General features: G+C 43.9%; 1 protein-coding gene across 1 annotated transcript in view; it reads left to right on the top strand.

Annotated features, from left to right (window-relative positions):
* Positions 1-20,449, top strand: part of LOC307154774 (NACHT, LRR and PYD domains-containing protein 1 homolog) — a gene marked incomplete at its 3' end in the record, with an annotated part of 31,035 nt that overhangs the window by 4,463 nt on the left and 6,123 nt on the right. The window contains exons 2-7 of the mRNA XM_079864861.1: positions 502-2,352; positions 10,787-10,960; positions 11,053-11,226; positions 12,321-12,485; positions 14,533-14,579; positions 14,660-15,236. Coding sequence (XP_079720987.1) covers positions 593-2,352; positions 10,787-10,960; positions 11,053-11,226; positions 12,321-12,485; positions 14,533-14,579; positions 14,660-15,236 — 2,897 coding nt within the window. The 5' untranslated portion in view covers positions 502-592. The remainder of the gene's footprint in view (positions 1-501; positions 2,353-10,786; positions 10,961-11,052; positions 11,227-12,320; positions 12,486-14,532; positions 14,580-14,659; positions 15,237-20,449) is intronic.

Here is a 20,449-nt window from a genome sequence, read left to right as displayed (position 1 = left end):
GTTGCTGGCAGATCCGTGTCGGGAAATTGTGATTGACTGATTTAATAAAGTTTAACCATGCTGGAATCCGAAGGAAGCTTATGCAGACTGTCTTCTTCCACAAACAGGCGCTGCACAATATTTAGTAAACAGCATGTTTATTGCTTGGAAGTAGCTCGATCCGGTTTAGCAATTATCATGTCGTCCTATGTTATTTAGCATGTTTGGGCGAATCGGTGGGCGGGGCTAAACAGGCCGTGATGAAGTAGGCGTTGATCTTCTTTTGTGGAGGCGGTGTTTTATCCTCTTTGACGTCATAGTTCCCCACTTTGAAAAACGAGTCGTTTGCTGAGCCTGATGTCTATAAAAGCTTTTATTGGACTAACAAGGTAGTTTTCAGTTCTGAAACTTACAGGATATTATTATAGTATGATGATCTCTTATATGTCAAAAGCTCAAGGAAACTTTGATTTCTCAGTTCATCACCCCTTTAAATCTGTCCACTTTTGTTTTTCTCAGCAGAGTTTATAGAGATGATCAGACTGGAGACCAGGATTCTCCTCAACCAGTGAATGATGAACTACAGAGAGTCAAACACAGACACAAAGCCAGCATGAAGAACAAGTATGAGAGATTATTTGAGGGACTGAAACTCCAAGAGAATGAAACCCTCCTGAACAGGATCTACACACAGCTCTACATCATAGAGGGAGAGAGAGAAGGAGTGAATGAAGAACATGAGGTTTTACAGATGGAGAAAACAGCCAGAACACGACACTCACAAGTCACTCCAATCTACTGCAATGACATCTTTAAAGCCTCTCCTGAACCAGGACGCCAGGAGAAAGAGCAGATCAAGACTGTTCTCACTAAAGGCATCGCTGGAATCGGGAAAACCGTCTCTGTGCAGAAGTTCATTCTGGACTGGGCCGAGGGAAAAGACAATCAGGATGTAGATTTCATGTTTGTGCTTCCATTTCGAGAGCTGAACTTGATCCGAGATCATCAGTACAGTCTTCACAGACTTCTGCTGGACTTTCATCCTGAACTTCAAGATCTGGACTCAAAGATTTATGAGGAGTGTAAAGTTGTGTTCATCTTTGATGGTCTGGATGAAAGCAGAATCACACTGATGTTTTCAGACGCTCAGGAAGTTTCTGATGTGACTGAGACTTCATCAGTGGGTGTGTTGATGTCAAAGCTCATGAAAGGAGATCTGCTTCCCTCGGCTCTCATCTGGATCACCTCCAGACCAGCAGCAGCCAATCAGATCCCCTCCAAATACATCCACCGTCTGACAGAGATTCAGGGATTCAATGAGCCTCAGAAGGAGGAATATTTCAGGAAGAGAATCAGTGACGAGCATCAAGCCAGCAGAATCCTCTCACACATCAGAAGAGCAAGAAGCCTCCACATCATGTGCCACATACCCGTCTTCTGCTGGATCTCCTCCACTGTGCTTCAGAAGCTCCTGGAAGAAGATCTGAGTGCAGAAATCCCTCAAACTCTGACTGAGATGTACATCCACTTCCTGCTGATTCAGATCAACATGAGGAATCAGAAGTATGAAGAGAGAGATCCAGAGAAACTCCTGCAGTCCAACAGAAAAGTGATTGTGAAACTTGCTGAAGTGGCTTTCCATCAGCTGATGAAGGGCAATGTGATGTTCTATGAGGAGGACCTGATTGAGAGCGGCATAGACGTCACTGACGCCTCAGTGCATTCTGGGATTTGCACTGAGATCTTTAAGGAGGAATCTGTGATTCATCAGAGGAAAGTCTACAGCTTCATTCATCTGAGCGTTCAGGAGTTTCTCGCTGCTTTCTATGTGTTTTACTGCTATTTAATGAAGAACAAGGAACCACTGCAGCTTCTGGGTGTATTCAGATCTGATGAAGTCTCTCTGTATGATCTACTAACATCAGCAGTAGATAAAGCCCTTGAGAGTGAGAATGGACGGCTGGATCTGTTCCTGCGGTTCCTGCTGGGCGTCTCACTGGAGTCCAATCAGAGACTCTTACAGGATCTACTGACACACACAGAGAACAGCTCAGAGACCATTAGGAGAATCACACAGTACATTAAAGACAAGATCAAAGATGCATATTCTGATCTCTCAGCGGATCAATCCATCAATCTGTTCCTCTGTCTGCTGGAAGTGAAAGATCAGACTCTGTCCAGAGAGATTCAGGAGTTTGTGAAATCAGACAAACACTCAGAGGAGTTTCTCTCTCCGTCTCACTGCTCAACAATCTCCTACATGCTTCAGATCTCAGAGGAGGTGCTGGATGAGCTGAACCCCATGAAATACAACACATCAGCTGAGGGGAGAAGAAGACTGGTACCAGCTGTGGTCAACTGCAGAAAAGCTCTGTGAGTGTTTAATCATTAATAGCTAAATAATCCTTTTTAATAATGCATCTTACATAGAGTTTTTACATTATTTTAATATATTCCCTGAGGTTCACTTATACTAGGGGAGCCAAACTCTGTTCCCTAGAGCACAGGTTTCCAAACCCTGGGTCGCCAGGATGATTTAAGGAGAATGGAGTTACATTTAAAATAAAATAAAAATAATATTTTGTTTTCATAAAGTCATAGTCTATTGGCCTGTATAAAAAGAATAAATATGCTAAATATATTTGACTTAAATAATTAACAGATTAACAAAAGAAAAGAAAAGCTGTGTGACAGTATTCTGCTGAGTTTGGTTTATTTCTGTGAAGCGCTCCACAAACTAGTTGACGGGAAGGAAACCGAGACGACAGAAAACACATCCTGTTTGTTTATTTGACAAAGCCACAGTGTTCTGGTTTATTCAATTCAATTCAATTCAAATTTATTTGTATAGCGCTTTTCACAATACATATTGTTTCAAAGCAGCTTTACAGAAAGTGCATTTCAGAAATGTACATTGAGAAATACAGTTAGTTAATCATGTATTGATTTAGGGCATAAACATCGCCAGCGTCGAGTCGTCTCTTCACAGGCGCCGAGTCGTCTCTGCACGGGTGTTGGAGAATCTGTAGTTTCCATGAGAGGCTGGATACAAACTGGAGCTGACGATCTGTATTTACCTCGGGACTAGCGTCCCGAGATAACAACAGAAAAGCATATGGGAAATAATTAGCGTAGCTGCTGTTCGCAATATTAATGCATTCAATCTGATTCAACTGTAGTATAAAATGTAAGTATTATGTGAATGCCTGGCTGAAGAGATGCGTCTTTAATCTAGTTTTAAACTGGGACAGCGAGTCTGAGCCTCGAACAATATCAGGAAGGCCATTCCACAGTTTAGGAGCTAAATGTGAAAAAGCTCTCCCTCCTTTAGTGGACTTAGATATCCTAGGAATGACCAGAAGCCTCGAATTTAGTGATCTTAAAGAGCGCGATGGATTGTAGGGCGATAGAAGTTCCGTTAAATACACGGGAGCTAAACCATTTAGGGCTTTATAGGTCAGTAGCAATACTTTGTAATTGATACGGAACTTTATAGGTAACCAATGTAGAGACGACAGAATCGGTGTTATATGATCGTATTTTCTTGATCTAGTAAGAACTCTAGCGGCGGCATTTTGGACTAACTGTAGCTTGTTTATTGAGGATGCAGGACAACCAGCTAATAAAGCATTACAGTAATCTAGTCTCGAGGTCATGAATGCATGAACTAACTTTTCTGCATCAGAAACAGATAGCATGTTACGTAGCTTAGCAATGTTTCTAAGGTGGAAAAAGGCTGTTCTTGTAACATATGAAATATGATTTTCAAAAGACAAGTTGCGGTCTAATATAACACCCAGGTCTTTTACTGTAGAGGATAAAGTAACAGGACACCCTTCTAAATTAAAGTTGTATTGTAAGAGGTTTTGTGGGCAGTTTTTTGGACTAATAAGTAATACCTCCGTTTTATCTGAATTTAATAGCAGAAAATTACATGTCATCCAGTATTTTATATCTTTAACACACTCTGTTAATTTAGATAATTTAGCGTTTTCATCTGGTCGTGATGAAATATATAATTGAGTGTCATCAGCATAACAGTGGAAATTAATTCCATGTTTTCTTATAATATTACCAAGTGGCAGCATATATATTGAGAATAGTAGAGGGCCTAACACAGATCCTTGCGGTACACCGTAGTTTACTGACGTTATATTCGATTTTTCCCCATTTACGCAGACAAAATGGTAACGGTCTGATAAGTATGATCTGAACCAGCTTAATGCCTGTCCTTGAACACCAGTATAATTTTGTAGTCGGTCTAAGAGTATTGTGTGATCTATAGTATCGAACGCAGCACTAAGATCAAGTAAAACTAGTATTGAGATACAGCCTTGGTCAGAAGCTAAAAGTAAATCATTTGTGATTTTAACAAGCGCAGTTTCAGTGCTATGATGCGGCCTGAATCCTGACTGAAATTTTTCATAGATATCATTTTCTTGCAAGAAAGAGCACAGTTGAGCGGACACAACTTTTTCTAGTATTTTAGACATAAATGGAAGATTTGAAATGGGTCTGTAATTTGCTAGATTATTATGATCTAATTGTGGTTTCTTAATAAGAGGTTTTATAACTGCCAACTTGAATATTCTTGGAACATGACCTAAGGATAAAGACGAGTTAATAATATTGAGAAGAGGCTCTTCCACTACAGGTAACACTTGTTTCAGTAGTTTAGTTGGTATTGGATCTAATAAACACGTTGTTGGTTTAGATGCAATGATAAGTTTATTTAACTCTTCCTGTCCTATAGTTGCAAAGCGCTGTAATTGTTCTTGCGGGGTGATAATTGAGGCTGAATCATAAGACACCATTAAAGATTGTACATTTACAATTGTGTTTCTGATGCTTTCTATTTTCTCAGTGAAGAAATTCATAAAATCATTACTACTACACTGTGACGGAATATTTTGCTCCGGTAACGTCTGTTTATTTGTTAGTCTAGCGACGGTGTTAAATAAAAACCTAGGATTATTTTGGTTGTTTTCTATTAGTTTGCGGAGATGCTCAGCCCTGGCTGCTTTTAGGGCCTTTTTATAACGTGACATACTGTCTTTCCATGCGATTCTAAAGACCTCTAAGTTAGTTTGTTTCCATTTACGCTCTAAATTACGGGTTTCTCTCTTTAGAACATGCGTAACACTGTTGTACCATGGTGCTTTAGTTTTCTCTCTAACCTTTTTTAATCTAATTGGTGCAACGATGTCTAATGTACTAGAGAAAATGGTGCTCATAGTGCTAGTCATTTCCTCTAGTTCATCTAATTTATTGTGAGTGTACACAAATTAATTTAAATACTTACACCCTGCTGGTGATGAAAGCATGCACAAGTTTCTCTAAGTCTTGTCTGGAAACAAAGCATCTAATTCTTGCAATATTTTTCAGATGATAGTATGCTGATTTAGTTATTGCTTTGACATGACTACTGAAACTAAGGTCTGACTCTAGTGTCACACCAAGACTCCTGACTTGATGCTTAGTTGTTTGACCCCTAGAGTGAAGATATGCGTTCACCTTGAGAACTTCATCTTTGTTTCCAAATGCAATGACTTCAGTTTTGTCTTTGTTTAATTGAAGAAAGTTTTGACACATCCAACTGTTGACTTCATCAATGCATTGGCACAGGGAGTCAATGGGGCTGTAATCGTTGGGCGATAGCGATAAGTAGAGCTGTGTGTCGTCTGCATAGCTGTGGTAAGAGATTTGGTTCTTTCTCATTATTTGGCTCATTGGGAGCATATACAGGTTGAACAGGAGTGGCGCAAGAATTGAGCCTTGAGGGACTCCGCATGTCATGGATGTCCACTTAGACTTATGGTCTCCTATACTCACATAATAACCTCTCCCATTTAAGTATGACCTGAACCATTTTAGGACTATCCCAGAAAGCCCCACCCAGTTTTCCAGCCTGTCAAGAAGTATGTTATGATCGACAGTGTCAAATGCAGCACTGAGGTCGAGTAGTACCAGCACTGATCATTCGCCTGAATTAGTATTTAAGCGAATATCGTTTATTATCTTTTTGAGCGCTGTCTCTGTGCTGTGGTGCGGTCGGAAACCAGATTAAAAATGATCAAAGTATCCATTCAAGCTTAAGAATTTGTTCAGCTGATTGAAGACAACTTTTTCGATGATCTTGCCTATGAAAGGAAGATTTGAGATCGGTCTATAGTTGCTTAATATGGTCTTATCCAGATTGTTATTTTTTCAGGAGGGGCTTGACAACTGCAGTTTTCAGGGAGTTTGGAAAACTCCCAGAGAGAAGTGAGGCATTTACCACTTCTAGAATATCTGCTTCTAAACTGTTTAACACACTTTTGAAAAAAGATGTAGGAAGTGTGTCAAGAGCGCAGGTTGATGTTTTAAGGTGCTGTACGGTTTCTTCCAAAATTTTGCCATCAATTTCTTTGAAGTCAGACATAGTAACTACTTTCTCAGGTGGTTTGATCTGTCTGACCCCAGTGCAACTCAAGGATGTGCTGATCACCTTTCTGATATTATTGATTTTCTCAGAGAAGAAAGAAGCAAACTCACTGCACTTGCTGTCTGAGAGCATTTCACTGGGAATCTGGCTTGGGGGGTTTGTCAGTCTCTCTACAGTAGCAAAAAGAGTGTGTGTGTGTGTGTTGTTTAAATTACTGTTTATAATGGAAAAAGTATCAATGCCCCCCTGTGTTTTTGAAAACACCCATATAAAACTGTCATTTATAGACAAAGAATTATTAATTAATTAATTAAAAATTATGAATTATTATTATTATTAGAACCTGCTTACGTTTTTTTAATCAAAATACTTTAACTTTGAGATCAAGCTGCTGTCAGATCCAATACAGTTGCTGCTTTATCTTTGCACAAGTTCTCTGAAATTTTTTTTCTTTTTTTTCTTTCAATAAACGGGCAGACTGGGACAATGCTACGATCAAAGATGCTCATGTTTGTAGTGTTATTTTTGTTATTGACAGTTATTTTGACAACAATGGTAGAGTTAAGCCCTGGTAAGTAAACAATTGTTTTCTGTAAACTGTATACTGGTTTAATAGTTAAGTGAAGTTCGATATCTGGCATTATTGTGACCTGTGACATGCTAGCCTACTTAGCAGATAGCAGTATCTATCTGAACCATAGACTGTAACAAAATAGATCTGAACAGATGTCGTCTTTTTTTTTTTTTTAACGGATGAGATCCTGAAAACTTGACTCCACAACGGGTGTGATTTTCAGTCCACGACGCAACAAGTAGGCTTTTTTTTCTTGACGAGAAATTCTCTGGCTAACACACAATTCAATGGGATGGAATGAACTTTCTGACCCCGACATGCGCACTGCAAACTTCGAATTTTCCTGTGACGTCAACCGTGAAGGGGTCTATAGTGTTGTCAAAGACCCGGTACTTCTGTACCAAGTCGGTACTAAATTGTTTTTTAAACGGTACAGAACCAGGTTTTCTCAAACCCAGTACTTGATGCGCGTGCCCGAGCCCCGAAGCGCTGCAGTTGCGCGTCCTCTTTATTAAAGCGCTGAGACATGGCGGCCGGCGGTGATGTGGCTGTAAATCCACTTGTTGATAAGAAAGGAGGAAAGAGCCACATATGGAAATATTTTGGATTAGGCTAATGTCACGTTGCCATAAGGGGCCGTTCACCTAGTGCAGATTCGTTATTTCAAATGTTGGTGCGTGGTGAGCGCGCTCATAATAGAAGTGACGCGGCGCGCTGGTTTTTCCAGGCGCACCTATGTTCATGGTTGCATAGCAACGACAGACGCCACGAGCAGTGGTGTAGTCTACTTGATACGCAGGTATACGTCGTATACCCACTAGAAAAGGCCATTTCCGTATATACCCACTTAAAAAATCATGAGGATACGTAACAACTTCATTTTGTGTCAGAACTTTCAATTTCATTCATAAATTCACCCCGTCAGTGTTTGCGAAGCGACACCGAATCGCGGAATCCAGATGGAGCTTGCTAAGCAGAACATCATCACGGAATTTGGCTATTTTTGAATGAATAAATCAAAAGTAGGGCTGTACAATGAATCAGATCTCGATATGGACTAGTGTCTGCAGGGGCGGATCTACTGGGGTGGCAGCTGCCTCCCCTAGTAAAGGTTTTGCCACCCCATTGATGTCAGCCAGGCCGGCTGAAAATAAGACGACATTTATGGTAAAAACCTTTGTTTCCTAGGCGCCTCTAAACGCATCATGACTCGAGTAGAAAATACTTAGCTACGTCCCTGATTCAAACGTGCAGAGCGGCGTTGGCTCAGTCTGGCTCACACACAGCGAGTCTGCTGCGGTGCGGTGGACCTGCAACCCGACTGGAGAGACTGAGCTGCCCCAGAGCCTCTGAAGGTGAAGTGAGTTCCCCCAGGTGTAGTTTAAACACACGTTTAACTTAGTTACATTTGTAATGAATGCATTGTATGCTAAAGACGATTCAGCATCAGCAAAAACAGCGAGTCTATTACTTTAGCCAAAATCAGCGGTCAAATCGCTCCCTCGTGATTTATAAGAGCACTCTTCCCTTTGATTAGCCTAATTTTGATTTTAGTAAAGACAAGAACAGCTTAATAAAAAAATATAAAATATTGTTTGCATCCATAATGTTTACTGATGGTCGCCGTTACGCCGACGTTACCTTACAACACACAATAGCCTACAGTGCCAGTTAGGAGATCGATCATTTGATTAGCTAAGCAGTCCTATTAAATCCAGTTCCTCTCAGATATCACAGCAATGAAACCAGGTTACAACTGGGGAAATTATTATAAAAAGGAATATATTTGAGGTATAACCATTAAAATCTAAAGCCGCATTCTGTAGTGCAACTTTCCTTCACAGCGCTGTCATGTCTTTCTAAAACCCAAACGTAACGTCAGAATCTGCACAATCGGTGATTGTTGTAAAATGTAGTCTATACTGTTGCTAAACTGCGGGAAGCGTTTGATAATAAAAGACTTATTAAAAGTACCAAGATTGATGCAAATAGACGCTGTTCCAAATGCGGCGCGCGCTCCGAAACACACCTCAACGAGACAAGCAACGTATATTTTGGGCTTCGTGTGCGCATCTCAACGATCAAATATGTCAAAATGGCTGTCTTGGAGATTCACTTAAACAGTTTATTCTCTTAAATACAGTTTATGTCTTAAATGGGCGTTAATATTTGGGAGAAAATATGATGCATAATGATAAGCTCTGCATTTGGTCTTAAAGAGGCAGGAGTCTAATAAACCTGCTGACGATTGCTCCATTAATGTGAATTAATTCTGTAGGCTATATAAAACACAAAAGCCTGCACCCTTCTGCATAACATGTATGTTTTATTTGGTTTGTTAAAGCATTGCTTTTTATTTTACATTTCAAAATATAAAGCAATATTAATTGTGTTTAAATAATTGTTTCCCCTTTTTTTTAAACACTGAAGCACGCGTGACTCACGCTCGTGTTTTCAGCGTTTCACTGTATTGAGACATGATGTAGGATTGGATACACTTGCACTTTCATCGCAGAGCTGCTATGAGAGTCATTTCATGCGAATTTCACCATTTCATTTGATAAAACTATCGTCATTCATTCGTTTCATATAGCCTACGCTACACACAGAAACTAATGTCTTCACGACAACCTGTCAAAATAAAAGTTGACAAATTACAGTATACTCACTACAAAAAACTAGACTACACCACTGGCCACGGAGAGCAAGCGCTTGTGGAAAGGAGAAAGCGGTGTGAACTGCGCTCTCCATGATGACGAGTAAGTATCGGCAAAGAATTAATTGATTTCTAGCCCCTGCATTAGCTTTACTACTAGATAGATATATTTATGGAGATGAGAAATAAAAAGCCGTCATTATGTCATTAATATCAGTCCGTCAGAAAAGCAGTTCTAGGCTTATTCTTGGCTGGATAACTCTTAGCAGGTTTAAAAAGCCCTCTTAAAATTAAATATGAATGCAGTTTTGGATTAAATAAAAGTACAGTCAAGTCAAATAAAACACGTTTTATCTCCTGTATAGTTTGGTAACACTACAATAAGATACCATTCATTAACATAACTTAATGCATTATCTAACATCAACACATTGAGTGAACAATATATTTTTACAACATTAATTAATGTTTGTGAATGTTATTTAATAAAAACACTTGATTGGTCATGTTTGTTCACTTCATTCATTGTGCATTAAAAAATGTTAACAGAAATAATGTTAACTTTTGATTTTAAAAATGTATTTTTAAATTAACCCCAAGGAGAATAATTGCGACAGTATATAACTTGTTTATTGTTAGGTCATTTTATCTAATGTTATCTAACAAATATAATCTTATTGTAAAGTGTTTTTAATACTACAGTTTCCATCTTTGTAACCGTGATATACACTTTAATATATGTACATTTAATCTAAATTAAGCTTTGGTACTGAAATTGGTATCGAGAACCGTGGATTTTCACTGGTATTGGTACCGAATACTGAAATTTTGGTACCGTGACAACACTAGTCCCCAATTAAGCAAGCCAAAAGCCAATGGCAACAAAGGTGAAAAAAGGCGACAGTGGCAAGAAACCAAAACTCCATCAGGGCCGAACCTTGGGAGAAACCAGGCTCAGTCGGGGGGCCCGTTCTCCTCTGGCCAGCGAACGAACAGTGTATGATTATGATCCAGGCAGCATTATAGGTCAGAAGTCAGATGGAACAGGATATTATTCTGATTGTTCCAGTCTAATCTGAGATAAGATTATCAATGAGAGATAATTTACAGTCTGCCGTTCATAATGTCGATGTGTGTGTGTGTGTGTCTGTAGGTTGTCTGGCTGTATGGTGACAGAGGAAGGCTGTGGTTATGTGTCTTCAGCTCTGAGTTCAAACCCCTCACACCTGAGAGAGCTGGACCTGACAAACAATGACCTGCAGGATTCAGGAGTGAAGATTATTTCTGAAGGACTGAAGAGCCCAAACTGTCAGCTGCAGATTCTGAGGTATTTAAGAACATATAAGAGATTATTTACAGTCTGCCGGTCATAATGTTGATGTGTGTGTTTGTAGATGGTCTGACTGTGTGTGTCTGTAGGTTGTCTGGCTGTATGGTGACAGAGGAAGGCTGTGGTTATGTGTCTTCAGCTCTGAGTTCAAACCCCTCACACCTGAGAGAGCTGGACCTGACGAACAATGACCTGCAGGATTCAGGAGTGAAGATTATTTCTGAAGGACTGAAGAGCCCACACTGTCAGCTGCAGATACTGAGGTATTTAAGAACATATAAGAGATTATTTACAGTCTGCCGGTCATAATGTTGATGTGTGTGTTTGTAGATGGTCTGACTGTGTGTGTCTGTAGGTTGTCTGGCTGTATGGTGACAGAGGAAGGCTGTGGTTATTTGTCTTCAGCTTTGAGTTCAAACCCCTCATGCCTGAGAGAGCTGGACCTGACGAACAATGACCTGCAGGATTCAGGAGTGAAGATTATTTCTGAAGGTCTGAAGAGCCCAAACTGTAAGCTGCAGATACTGAGGTATTTAAGAACATATAAGAGATTTACCACACCAACACAGAAAAGATACAAAGGGACAGGTGCTAGCTGTTGGAGATTATGTGGGAAAAGGGAATCTAACCATTATCATATTTTTGGGGGAGTGTCAGAAATTAACCCAGTTTTGGCAAGGGATTGAAGGAAATTTGAAAGCTGTTTTTGAGGTGACGATTCCCTGTAATTGTGAATGTTTACATCTGGCTAATATTTCTTTTGATGGGTGGAATAACATTGATAAGAAACTGATGTTAATTCTTCTGGCAGCCAGTAAAGAAGAAATTAAAAAAGAAATGGCTAAAACCAGAACCACTTACAGTTGATGATTGGATTGACATATTACACTATATATATATATATATATATATATATATATATATATATATATATACAGTATATATGTGTGTGATGGAAAACATTTCCTTTCCTTAAGAGCCCAGATAGAATACATTTGTTCAATATGGAAAAAAATTATTGATTATATAAAACCAACTGAAATTTTATGAAGCATAAATGGTCTGTAAGGTAATGTTTTTTAATAATTATAAGCAATAGCTCCCCTTGTTCTTGTGTAAAACACAAAACATCTGTATAAGCTTGAGTATTTAATTTCCATGACCATTGGTAGACATGATGAGTTATAATGCTGTCTCTGTACTGACGTATATGTTTTGTTTTATTGTAAAGAAGCATTTCTGCCTTGATAAATGTATATATTTGTCCGCTGAAATTGAAAAAAGAACATATAAGAGATTATTTTACAGTCTGCCAGTCATGTGTGTTTTTGTAGGTGATCTGACTGTGTGTCTGTAGGTTGTCTGGCTGTATGGTGACAGAGGAAGGCTGTGGTTATGTGTCTTCAGCTCTGAGTTTAAACCCATCACACCTGAGAGAGCTGGACCTGAGCTACAATCACCCAGGAGTCAAGCTGCTCTCCGGAAAACTGAAGGATCCAAACTGCTCATTGCAGATACTCAAGTATGTGGGACAAGCAAGCCTCGTTTACACTGCAGGTCTTGATGCCTAATTCTGATTTGTTGCCTATATGACCGTCCGTTTACACGTTCTTGCCCCATATCCAATTCATGTGTTTACATTTGACATACTATCTGAAACGTTGTTGCATGCTTAAGAGGGTTCTTGCACAGATGGACAAACATGAAATGTGCTTGATGCTAATTATATTAATTCTCAACATGTACACACTCATTATTAATCTTGTACCTAACATGATGAAAACGGCTTTGTTAATTTTTCTTATCACCTCATGATGACAGTAAACCCATTATTACATGCGTCACTAGGCCTGTTTTCAGTTCAAACTGGCGAAATTAGACAAAAGTTTATTAGTTTGCCTGATTATTTGTCATTAGTTTAACATTTATGACCTAAAAAACTGTCAAGTATGAAATGTTTAGTTCAGCTACTTACATCTTATCTCGCACTTGACCGTAAACTGAAGCGTCAAGTCGCTCTAGGCTACGTTTACACGAACCCGGCTATTTTCATAAACGGACATTTCACCCCTCTCCGTTTTCAAGAATAACATCGTGCACTCCTGTCAGTTTTCAGAGAAGTGTTAGTTTACACGAACCCGTGTCTATGCCGCCAAGAGCAGTGTAACGAGAAGCTCACGCTCACCTTAGCCAATCAGAATCCCCAATATAGTCACATACTGTGACGTCGGCTCCCTAAGACTCAGTTTTTCTCAGTTTACATGCAAACAAAGTTTTCCAAAATCTCCACTCACACACACACACACACACACACACACACACACACACACACACTCACACACACACTCACACACACTCTTGCGTTCATAGGGAGGATGATATACACACACTCACACTCTCTCTCACACACACACACACTCTTGCGTTCAAAGGGAGGATGATGCACACACACACTCACACTCTTGCGTTCATAGGGACGATGACGCACACACACACACACACACACACACACACACACACACACACATACTCACACTCTTGCGTTCATAGGGAGGATGATACACACACACTCACACTCTCTCACACACACGCACTCACACACACATTGTCTTGCGTTCATAAGGAGGATGATAGACACACAAACACACACACACATACACGCACTCACACACACACACACGCACTCACACACACACTGTCTTGCGTTCATAAGGAGGATGATAGACACACAAACACACTCACACACACACACACACACACGCTCACACACACACACACACACACACATACTGGTACGGGTGGTTTATAAGGACTTTTTCCCCTAAAAAGATCCATCCTGGTTTATGGGGACCCACCTTTCCCTTTGTCATAGAGATTAATAAGATATATCAAACTGCTCCTTATGGCATGGGGTAAAAAGCTGACTGCTCAGAATTTAATTCTCTTGCGTTCATAAGGAGGATGATAGACACACACACTCACACACACACACACTCACACACACACACTCTTGCGTTCATAAGGAGGATGATAGACACACACACTCACACACACACACACACACTCACACACACTCTTGCGTTCATAAGGAGGATGATAGACACACACTCACACACACTCTTGCGTTCATAAGGAGGATGATAGACACACACTCACACAATCTTGCGTTCATAAGGAGGATGATAGACACACACACTCACACACACTCTTGCGTTCATAAGGAGGATGATAGACACACACACACACACTCACACACACACACACTCTTGCGTTCATAAAGAGGATGATAGACACACACACACACACTCTTGCGTTCATAAGGAGGATGATAGACACACACACTCACACACTCACACACACTTTTGCGTTCATAAAGAGGATGATAGACACACACACACACTCTTGCGTTCATAAGGAGGATGATAGACACACACACACATACACACACACACACACTCTTGCATTCATAAGGAGGATGATAGACACACACACTCACACATACACACACACACACACACACTCTTGTGTTTCCTCTAGAAATGAATGTGAATCATGTTTGTGTTTTATAGTGTGGATCATTGTGGAGAGTTCAGATTTACAGCAGGATTACACAAATGTAGGTCTACACACACAATCATTTAGTGATTTATTGTTGATTTGTGTCATTTAGTGAAATGTTTCTCTTCTTGTGTTCAGATGCCTGTGATCTCACACTGGATCCAAACACAGCACACACTCTTCTCATTCTGTCTGATGAGAACAGGACAGTGACGTGTGTGTCTAAGCGTCAGCCGTATCCTGATCATCCAGAGAGATTTGATGATGTTCATCAGGTTCTGTGTGGAGAGAGTCTGACTGGACGCTGTTACTGGGAGGCTGAATGGAGTGGATATGAAGCTGGAATATCAGTGACATATAAAGGAATCAGCAGGAAAGGACGGAGTGACTGTGTGTTTGGATATAATGACAAATCCTGGAGTCTGCTCTGCTCTGATTACGGATTCTCTGTCCATCACAATAATAAAGACACTGTTATTCCTGTCGTCTCTTCATCCTCTAAGAGAGCAGGAGTGTATGTGGACGTGTCGGCCGGCACTCTGTCCTTCTACAGCATCTCTGACACACACACACTCACACACTTACACACACTCAACACCACATTCACTGAACCCCTCTATGCTGGATTTGGAGTTTATGATTATAACTCCTCAGTGTCTCTGTGTGACATTAAACAGCGTCCTGAGAGAAACAACAGTGATACACACACAACCGGGTGAGTGAAATATACTGTGTCTTAGTGAAGGATTTCTCCAGACTGAATAATAGTTTAATCCTCTGTTCTTCATACATCACTAAACACTAGAGATGCGCCATATTGGGTTTTTGCTGATACTCCATATGCTGATATTGCACAACATGTTTTGGCCAGTACCAATAAATACATATTTTCCTTAGTTTTGAAACAACACAGAGTCTCTCCTGTGCAGAGACTATAAACACATTATTCTTCATTTTAGTTAGTTTAGAGCTAAATCTATTTCTCCTTCAGTTTCAGAGTTGTGAGGTCTCTGTGAATAGGGCTTAAGACTGATTTACTGGTATTTCTCTAAAGCTCCTGATCACACACGATCTCTAAACTGGAATTTGCTATTAATTGTCTGTAATTTTCTAGCTGTAGTGTGATCTTCTTTTCTATTAATATTCCTGCAGACGAGGAATAAGACAGAAATAGTCAAATTCACTCAGTATTACTTGATCTATTCCAGCACTCCCTCAATTACAATCAAGCACAATTAACTGTAGACAGTTGTGTTGTAAGCAGTAAAACAGTCCAGTTCTCTTACGAGAGTCCTCTCGTACTGCGTTTTTGACAAAAAACGCTACGGGAAAACCTCTTTTTCACGAAATACTGAAGCAAAAAATTATCCTTAATTTTCATACATGTAAAACGCGTTGCAGCAGTAGACAGCCATGGCGAGACGGCTCGCTCGCTCATTGGCTGCTCTGCGGCAACTGCATAAGCCTATCGAGCGAGGCCTGACAGAATCAGGCCAATGAGGGCGCTTCGCGCCCTCCCTGCCATTTCCCGCCGAGGCGGGCGTGGCTAACCTCTATAAAAGGCGCTCGAAAAGGCTGATTCACTTGATTTTCATCTCTTCAGCGAAGCTCACGCATCGCTGTTCACGAAGAAGCAAGCGTCGTCTGAGGCAAGCATATCAGCGGGACGAGCCCTCGAAGTCGCTGGCCTACGCCGCCTTCTACAGCCGTACCTACTGCGCTTTCCGACGCTGTATCCTTTCCTCTGCTGTGTGTGTGTGTGTGTTCGCTGAAACACTCACCCCCTAAAAGAGCTGCGTCTTTTTAAAGATGCCTTCGTGCAGCTCGTGTCGAGCCCCACTCACCGAGGGAGACCAGCACGTCATCTGCGTTTCCTGTTTGGGTGAGGACCATGCAGCGCTCGCTCTCGCTGACGGCGGCTGCCCTCACTGCGAGCTTTTGCCACTGGTGACTCTGAGGACTCGCCTGGCATCCTTCTCAGAGCCTGCATCCTCCGCCGCGCTGCCGCGCCGTAAAAAGCGCCGCTCGCAGCGGGCCCCGGAACCCGCTCCAGCCCGACTAAGCTCGCCGGTTCGCCCGCCTGCTTCTCCGGCTTCGACTGAATCACTTCCTGATGCTCAGCGCCCGCAGTCTGCCGCCGCTTCATTAGAGGAAGTTGTTTCCGAGGCCGCGTCGGGGGAAAAGGATTCCTGCTCTCTGCTAGCTTCAGGCAGCGAGGATTGGGCGAGCTCTGAGGATCTCGCGCCTCCTGCCCGTCGTTCCACAACGAGAGCTAGCATCGAGAAGGAGCTCATGCGAGTACTCGCGTTGGCCGCGGCGAGCCTCGGCCTCGAGTGGTCTGCACCGGAGCTCCCTTCCCGCACCCGGCTGGACGGTAGCTTCCTTCCCGGTGAGCGCACTTCTCCAGAGTCAAAGCCCGCTCCCTTTCTTCCTGAGCTTCACAAAGAAGTAGCGAAGGCCTGGAACGCTCCCTTCTCTGCACGGACGCGTTCGTCTGTGTCGCCAGCATTCTCAACGCTGGATAATGCGAAGGACCGAGGCAACCTTTCGCTTCCGCCGGTGGAACAGGCGATAGCGACCCACCTTTGCCCGCCCTCTGCTGGACGGCGGGCTAAACCGGTGTTGCCTTCCAAAGCCTGCCGCACGACGTCGACGCTGCTCGCGCGAATCTTCTCCGCCGCTGGGCAGGCCGCGTCAGCGCTACACACCATGGCTACACTACAGATATACCAGGGCGATCTCCTCCGCAAATTGGACGAGATGGGCCCTGACGCTATCTGTGTCGCGGATCTGAGAAGCGCGTCAGACCTTATACTCCGCGCTACCAAGTCTGCCGCACAAGCCATGGGACGATGTATGGCTTCCGCCACTGTTGCTGAGAGGCACTTATGGCTGACGCTCACGGAGATGGCCGATTCCGAGCGCACCGCGTTTCTCGACGCCCCGCTGTCTTCCACTGGCCTTTTTGGTTCTTCTCTCTCCGAGTTCGTGGAGAGATTTACCGAAGCCCAGAAAGCGTCTCAAGCCTTCAAGCACTTCCTTCCGAAGCGCTCCGGTTCTGCAGCGGGTCGTGACAAACAGACCCCGCGGAGCTCTCAGCCTCAGCCGCCTTCGACTTCCTCTTCACAGCAGAGACAGCAGCGCAGCTCTCGGCCCCGCTCTCGCTCTACCAGCCGCCGCCCCACTACACGCGGGCCGCGGCCGAGGATTGTGGTGAAGCCGGAAGTCCCGAAGAAGTCCTAGCAGTGCTAGGAAAGCGCAGGTGTGTAAGTCCCGTTGCGACCGGCCTCTCACCCAAGCGCGCCGCTGTTTCAGTCCCAAGATTTGCGACTGTTCCAGCGTTCTCTGCAAAGCGCAAGCCCGCTCAGTTGCCCGCTTGCCTGCACACAAAAGCCGTTCTCACGGCTACCCAGATATATCCCGAAAAGAGTGTATTTTCTGGTGTCCCGGCCACGGCCGATGGTGCTATAAATGTAGTGTCGATGCCCACTCCTCAGTGCCCATCCCCACGCATAAGCACAGCCCTGCACTCAGGGCTCGCGCACATAAAATCGACTCAGGTCGATTGCGCTTCCAACATAGTAAAAGTGCCCACTTCCCAGTGCCCACGAACACTATGTCTTACAGATCGCAGGCTCTCTGTAAAAACGAGACCTGTGCGCGCTCGCTCTGCTCACACAGACAGCGCGTCCAAAGCAGTGAATGTGCCCGTTACCCGCCCACATTTACTCGCAGACATAAGTCCCACGAGACTTTCTCAGCCCTCCCTCAATCAGTTAAGCACTGTAATAAGGTCGAGGATGAGCGTTCAGCCCGCTGTATCATGCGCGCTCCCCGCCTCGAATGCCACAGGCGAGACGCCTATGTTTTTGCATCCCGAAGCGCCTCTGTCGCACGGCGAGCAGAGCGAGCTTCGCATCCAGCCCTTAGCCAGCCATGCAGAGGCATGGGCTGCGCTTCCAGGGGTTTCAGATTGGGTGCTAGGCATTATAAAGAGAGGCTTCTCGCTACAGTTTTGTCGACGCCCTCCCCGCTTTACAGCGCGCGTCGAAACTACGGTGACGTTAGAAGTAGCACACCTACTTCGCGCCGAAATTTCAAAACTGTTGAGCAAAGGAGCGATAGAGCATGTACCCCAAGCTCAGAGCGAAGGGGGGCTATACAGCAGATACTTTTTAGTCCCCAAAAAGGACGGTGGTATCAGACCCATTCTGGATCTAAGACGACTAAACAGAGTGTTAGTGAAACGCAGTTTCAAAATGCTCACGACCAGAAAAATCCTCGCGCATGTTCGCCGAGGAGACTGGCTTATGTCGATAGATCTGAAGGACGCGTATTTTCAAATACAGATAGCGTCACATCACAGGCGATACTTGAGATTCGCCTTCGAGGATCAGACGTACCAGTATACAGTCCTGCCGTTCGGCTTGTCCCTGGCACCTCGTACGTTTACAAAATGCATGGACGCAGCGCTCGCCCTTCTCAGACTCAGAGGCATGCGAGTGCTGAATTATTTGGACGACTGGCTGATCCTAGCTCAATCACGATCACAGCTCGTGGAGCACAGGACCGTTTTACTCGATCACCTCGAGAATCTTGGTATCACGGTCAATTGGACAAAGAGTTCATTGAACCCCAGTCAAACGATTTCGTTTCTGGGTATCATTCTGGACTCACAGTCTATGACGGCGCGGCTGTCGCCACAGCGCGTGCTGCACATCCAGCGCGCGGCGAGATCTTTCCGCCGCGGCGCGTTTACCCCGCTCAGAACGTTTCAAAGGATGCTGGGTCTCATGGCCTCAGCATCATCAGTTCTTCAGTTGGGCTTACTCCGCATGCGCCCTCTGCAGTTCTGGTTGAAAGCGCGAGTACCGCGTGGAGCGTGGGCGTCCGGCCGGTTATGTCTCAAGGTCAGTCAGAGCTGTGTGACAGCTCTGATACCTTGGTTGGCGGACGACTGGTACCAATCAGGTGTAAGCCTGGGGACTTCCTCGAGTGTGAGGATGGTGTCGACAGACGCATCCACCTCGGGATGGGGAGCGCTGTTCGAGGGCAGACCGTTCTTCGGCCTATGGTCAGAACGGGAAAAGCTCCAACACATCAACTGCCTAGAAATGCTGGCAGTGCACAACGCGCTGACACGCTTTTGTCCCCAAATCAAGGACCAACACGTCGTAGTCCGTTCGGACAACACGGCAGTGGTGTCCTACATAAATCGCCAGGGCGGTCTGAGATCCATATCCCTGTACAGGCTGGCAGAACGCCTCCTAATATGGGCTCAGCACAATTTGCTCTCGCTGAGAGCAGTGCATGTGCCTGGGCTTCAGAATGTGGGCCCAGACAGGCTGTCCAGAAACAACATTCCCTTGGGCGAATGGTCTCTACGCCCACAAACAGTCCGGCTGTTGTGGCAGAGATTCGGCAGAGCGGAGGTGGACCTATTCGCGTCCCACGAAAACGCTCATTGCCCCGTATTCTTTTCCAAAGACGACAGCGCGCTGTCCCGGATGTGGCCGCGCTGCCCGTTATACGCCTTTCCCCCCGTCCCACTCCTGCCACAGGTGTTAGAGCGGGTCAAGGAAACAAGGTGCCCAGTACTGCTTGTAGCACCGCTCTGGAAGAACCAAGCATGGTTCCCAGTCCTGATGCAGTTAGCAGATACCGCTCCATGGCCGGTGCCATTGAGGAGAGATCTCCTCTCGCAGGCCGGGGGCTCGATTTGGCACCCACACCCAGAGCTGTGGTCCCTTCATGCGTGGGTACTCAACGGGTATCCGTTGACCTCGCAGAGGGAGTGCTGAATACCATCACTCAGGCCAGAGCACCGTCAACGAGACGGCTTTATGCCTCTAAGTGGTCAGTTTTCTCCAGCTGGTGTACAGCTCGGGGTCTATCACCCCTCGATTGTGAGGTGACGGAGGTCCTCTC

This window comes from Squalius cephalus, assembly GCF_949319135.1.
Source record: "Squalius cephalus genome assembly, chromosome: 2".
In the NCBI taxonomy this organism is placed as follows: Eukaryota; Metazoa; Chordata; class Actinopteri; order Cypriniformes; family Leuciscidae; genus Squalius; species Squalius cephalus.
Note: the sequence above shows the minus strand (reverse complement) of the source record. Positions and strands in the feature narration are given on the sequence as shown.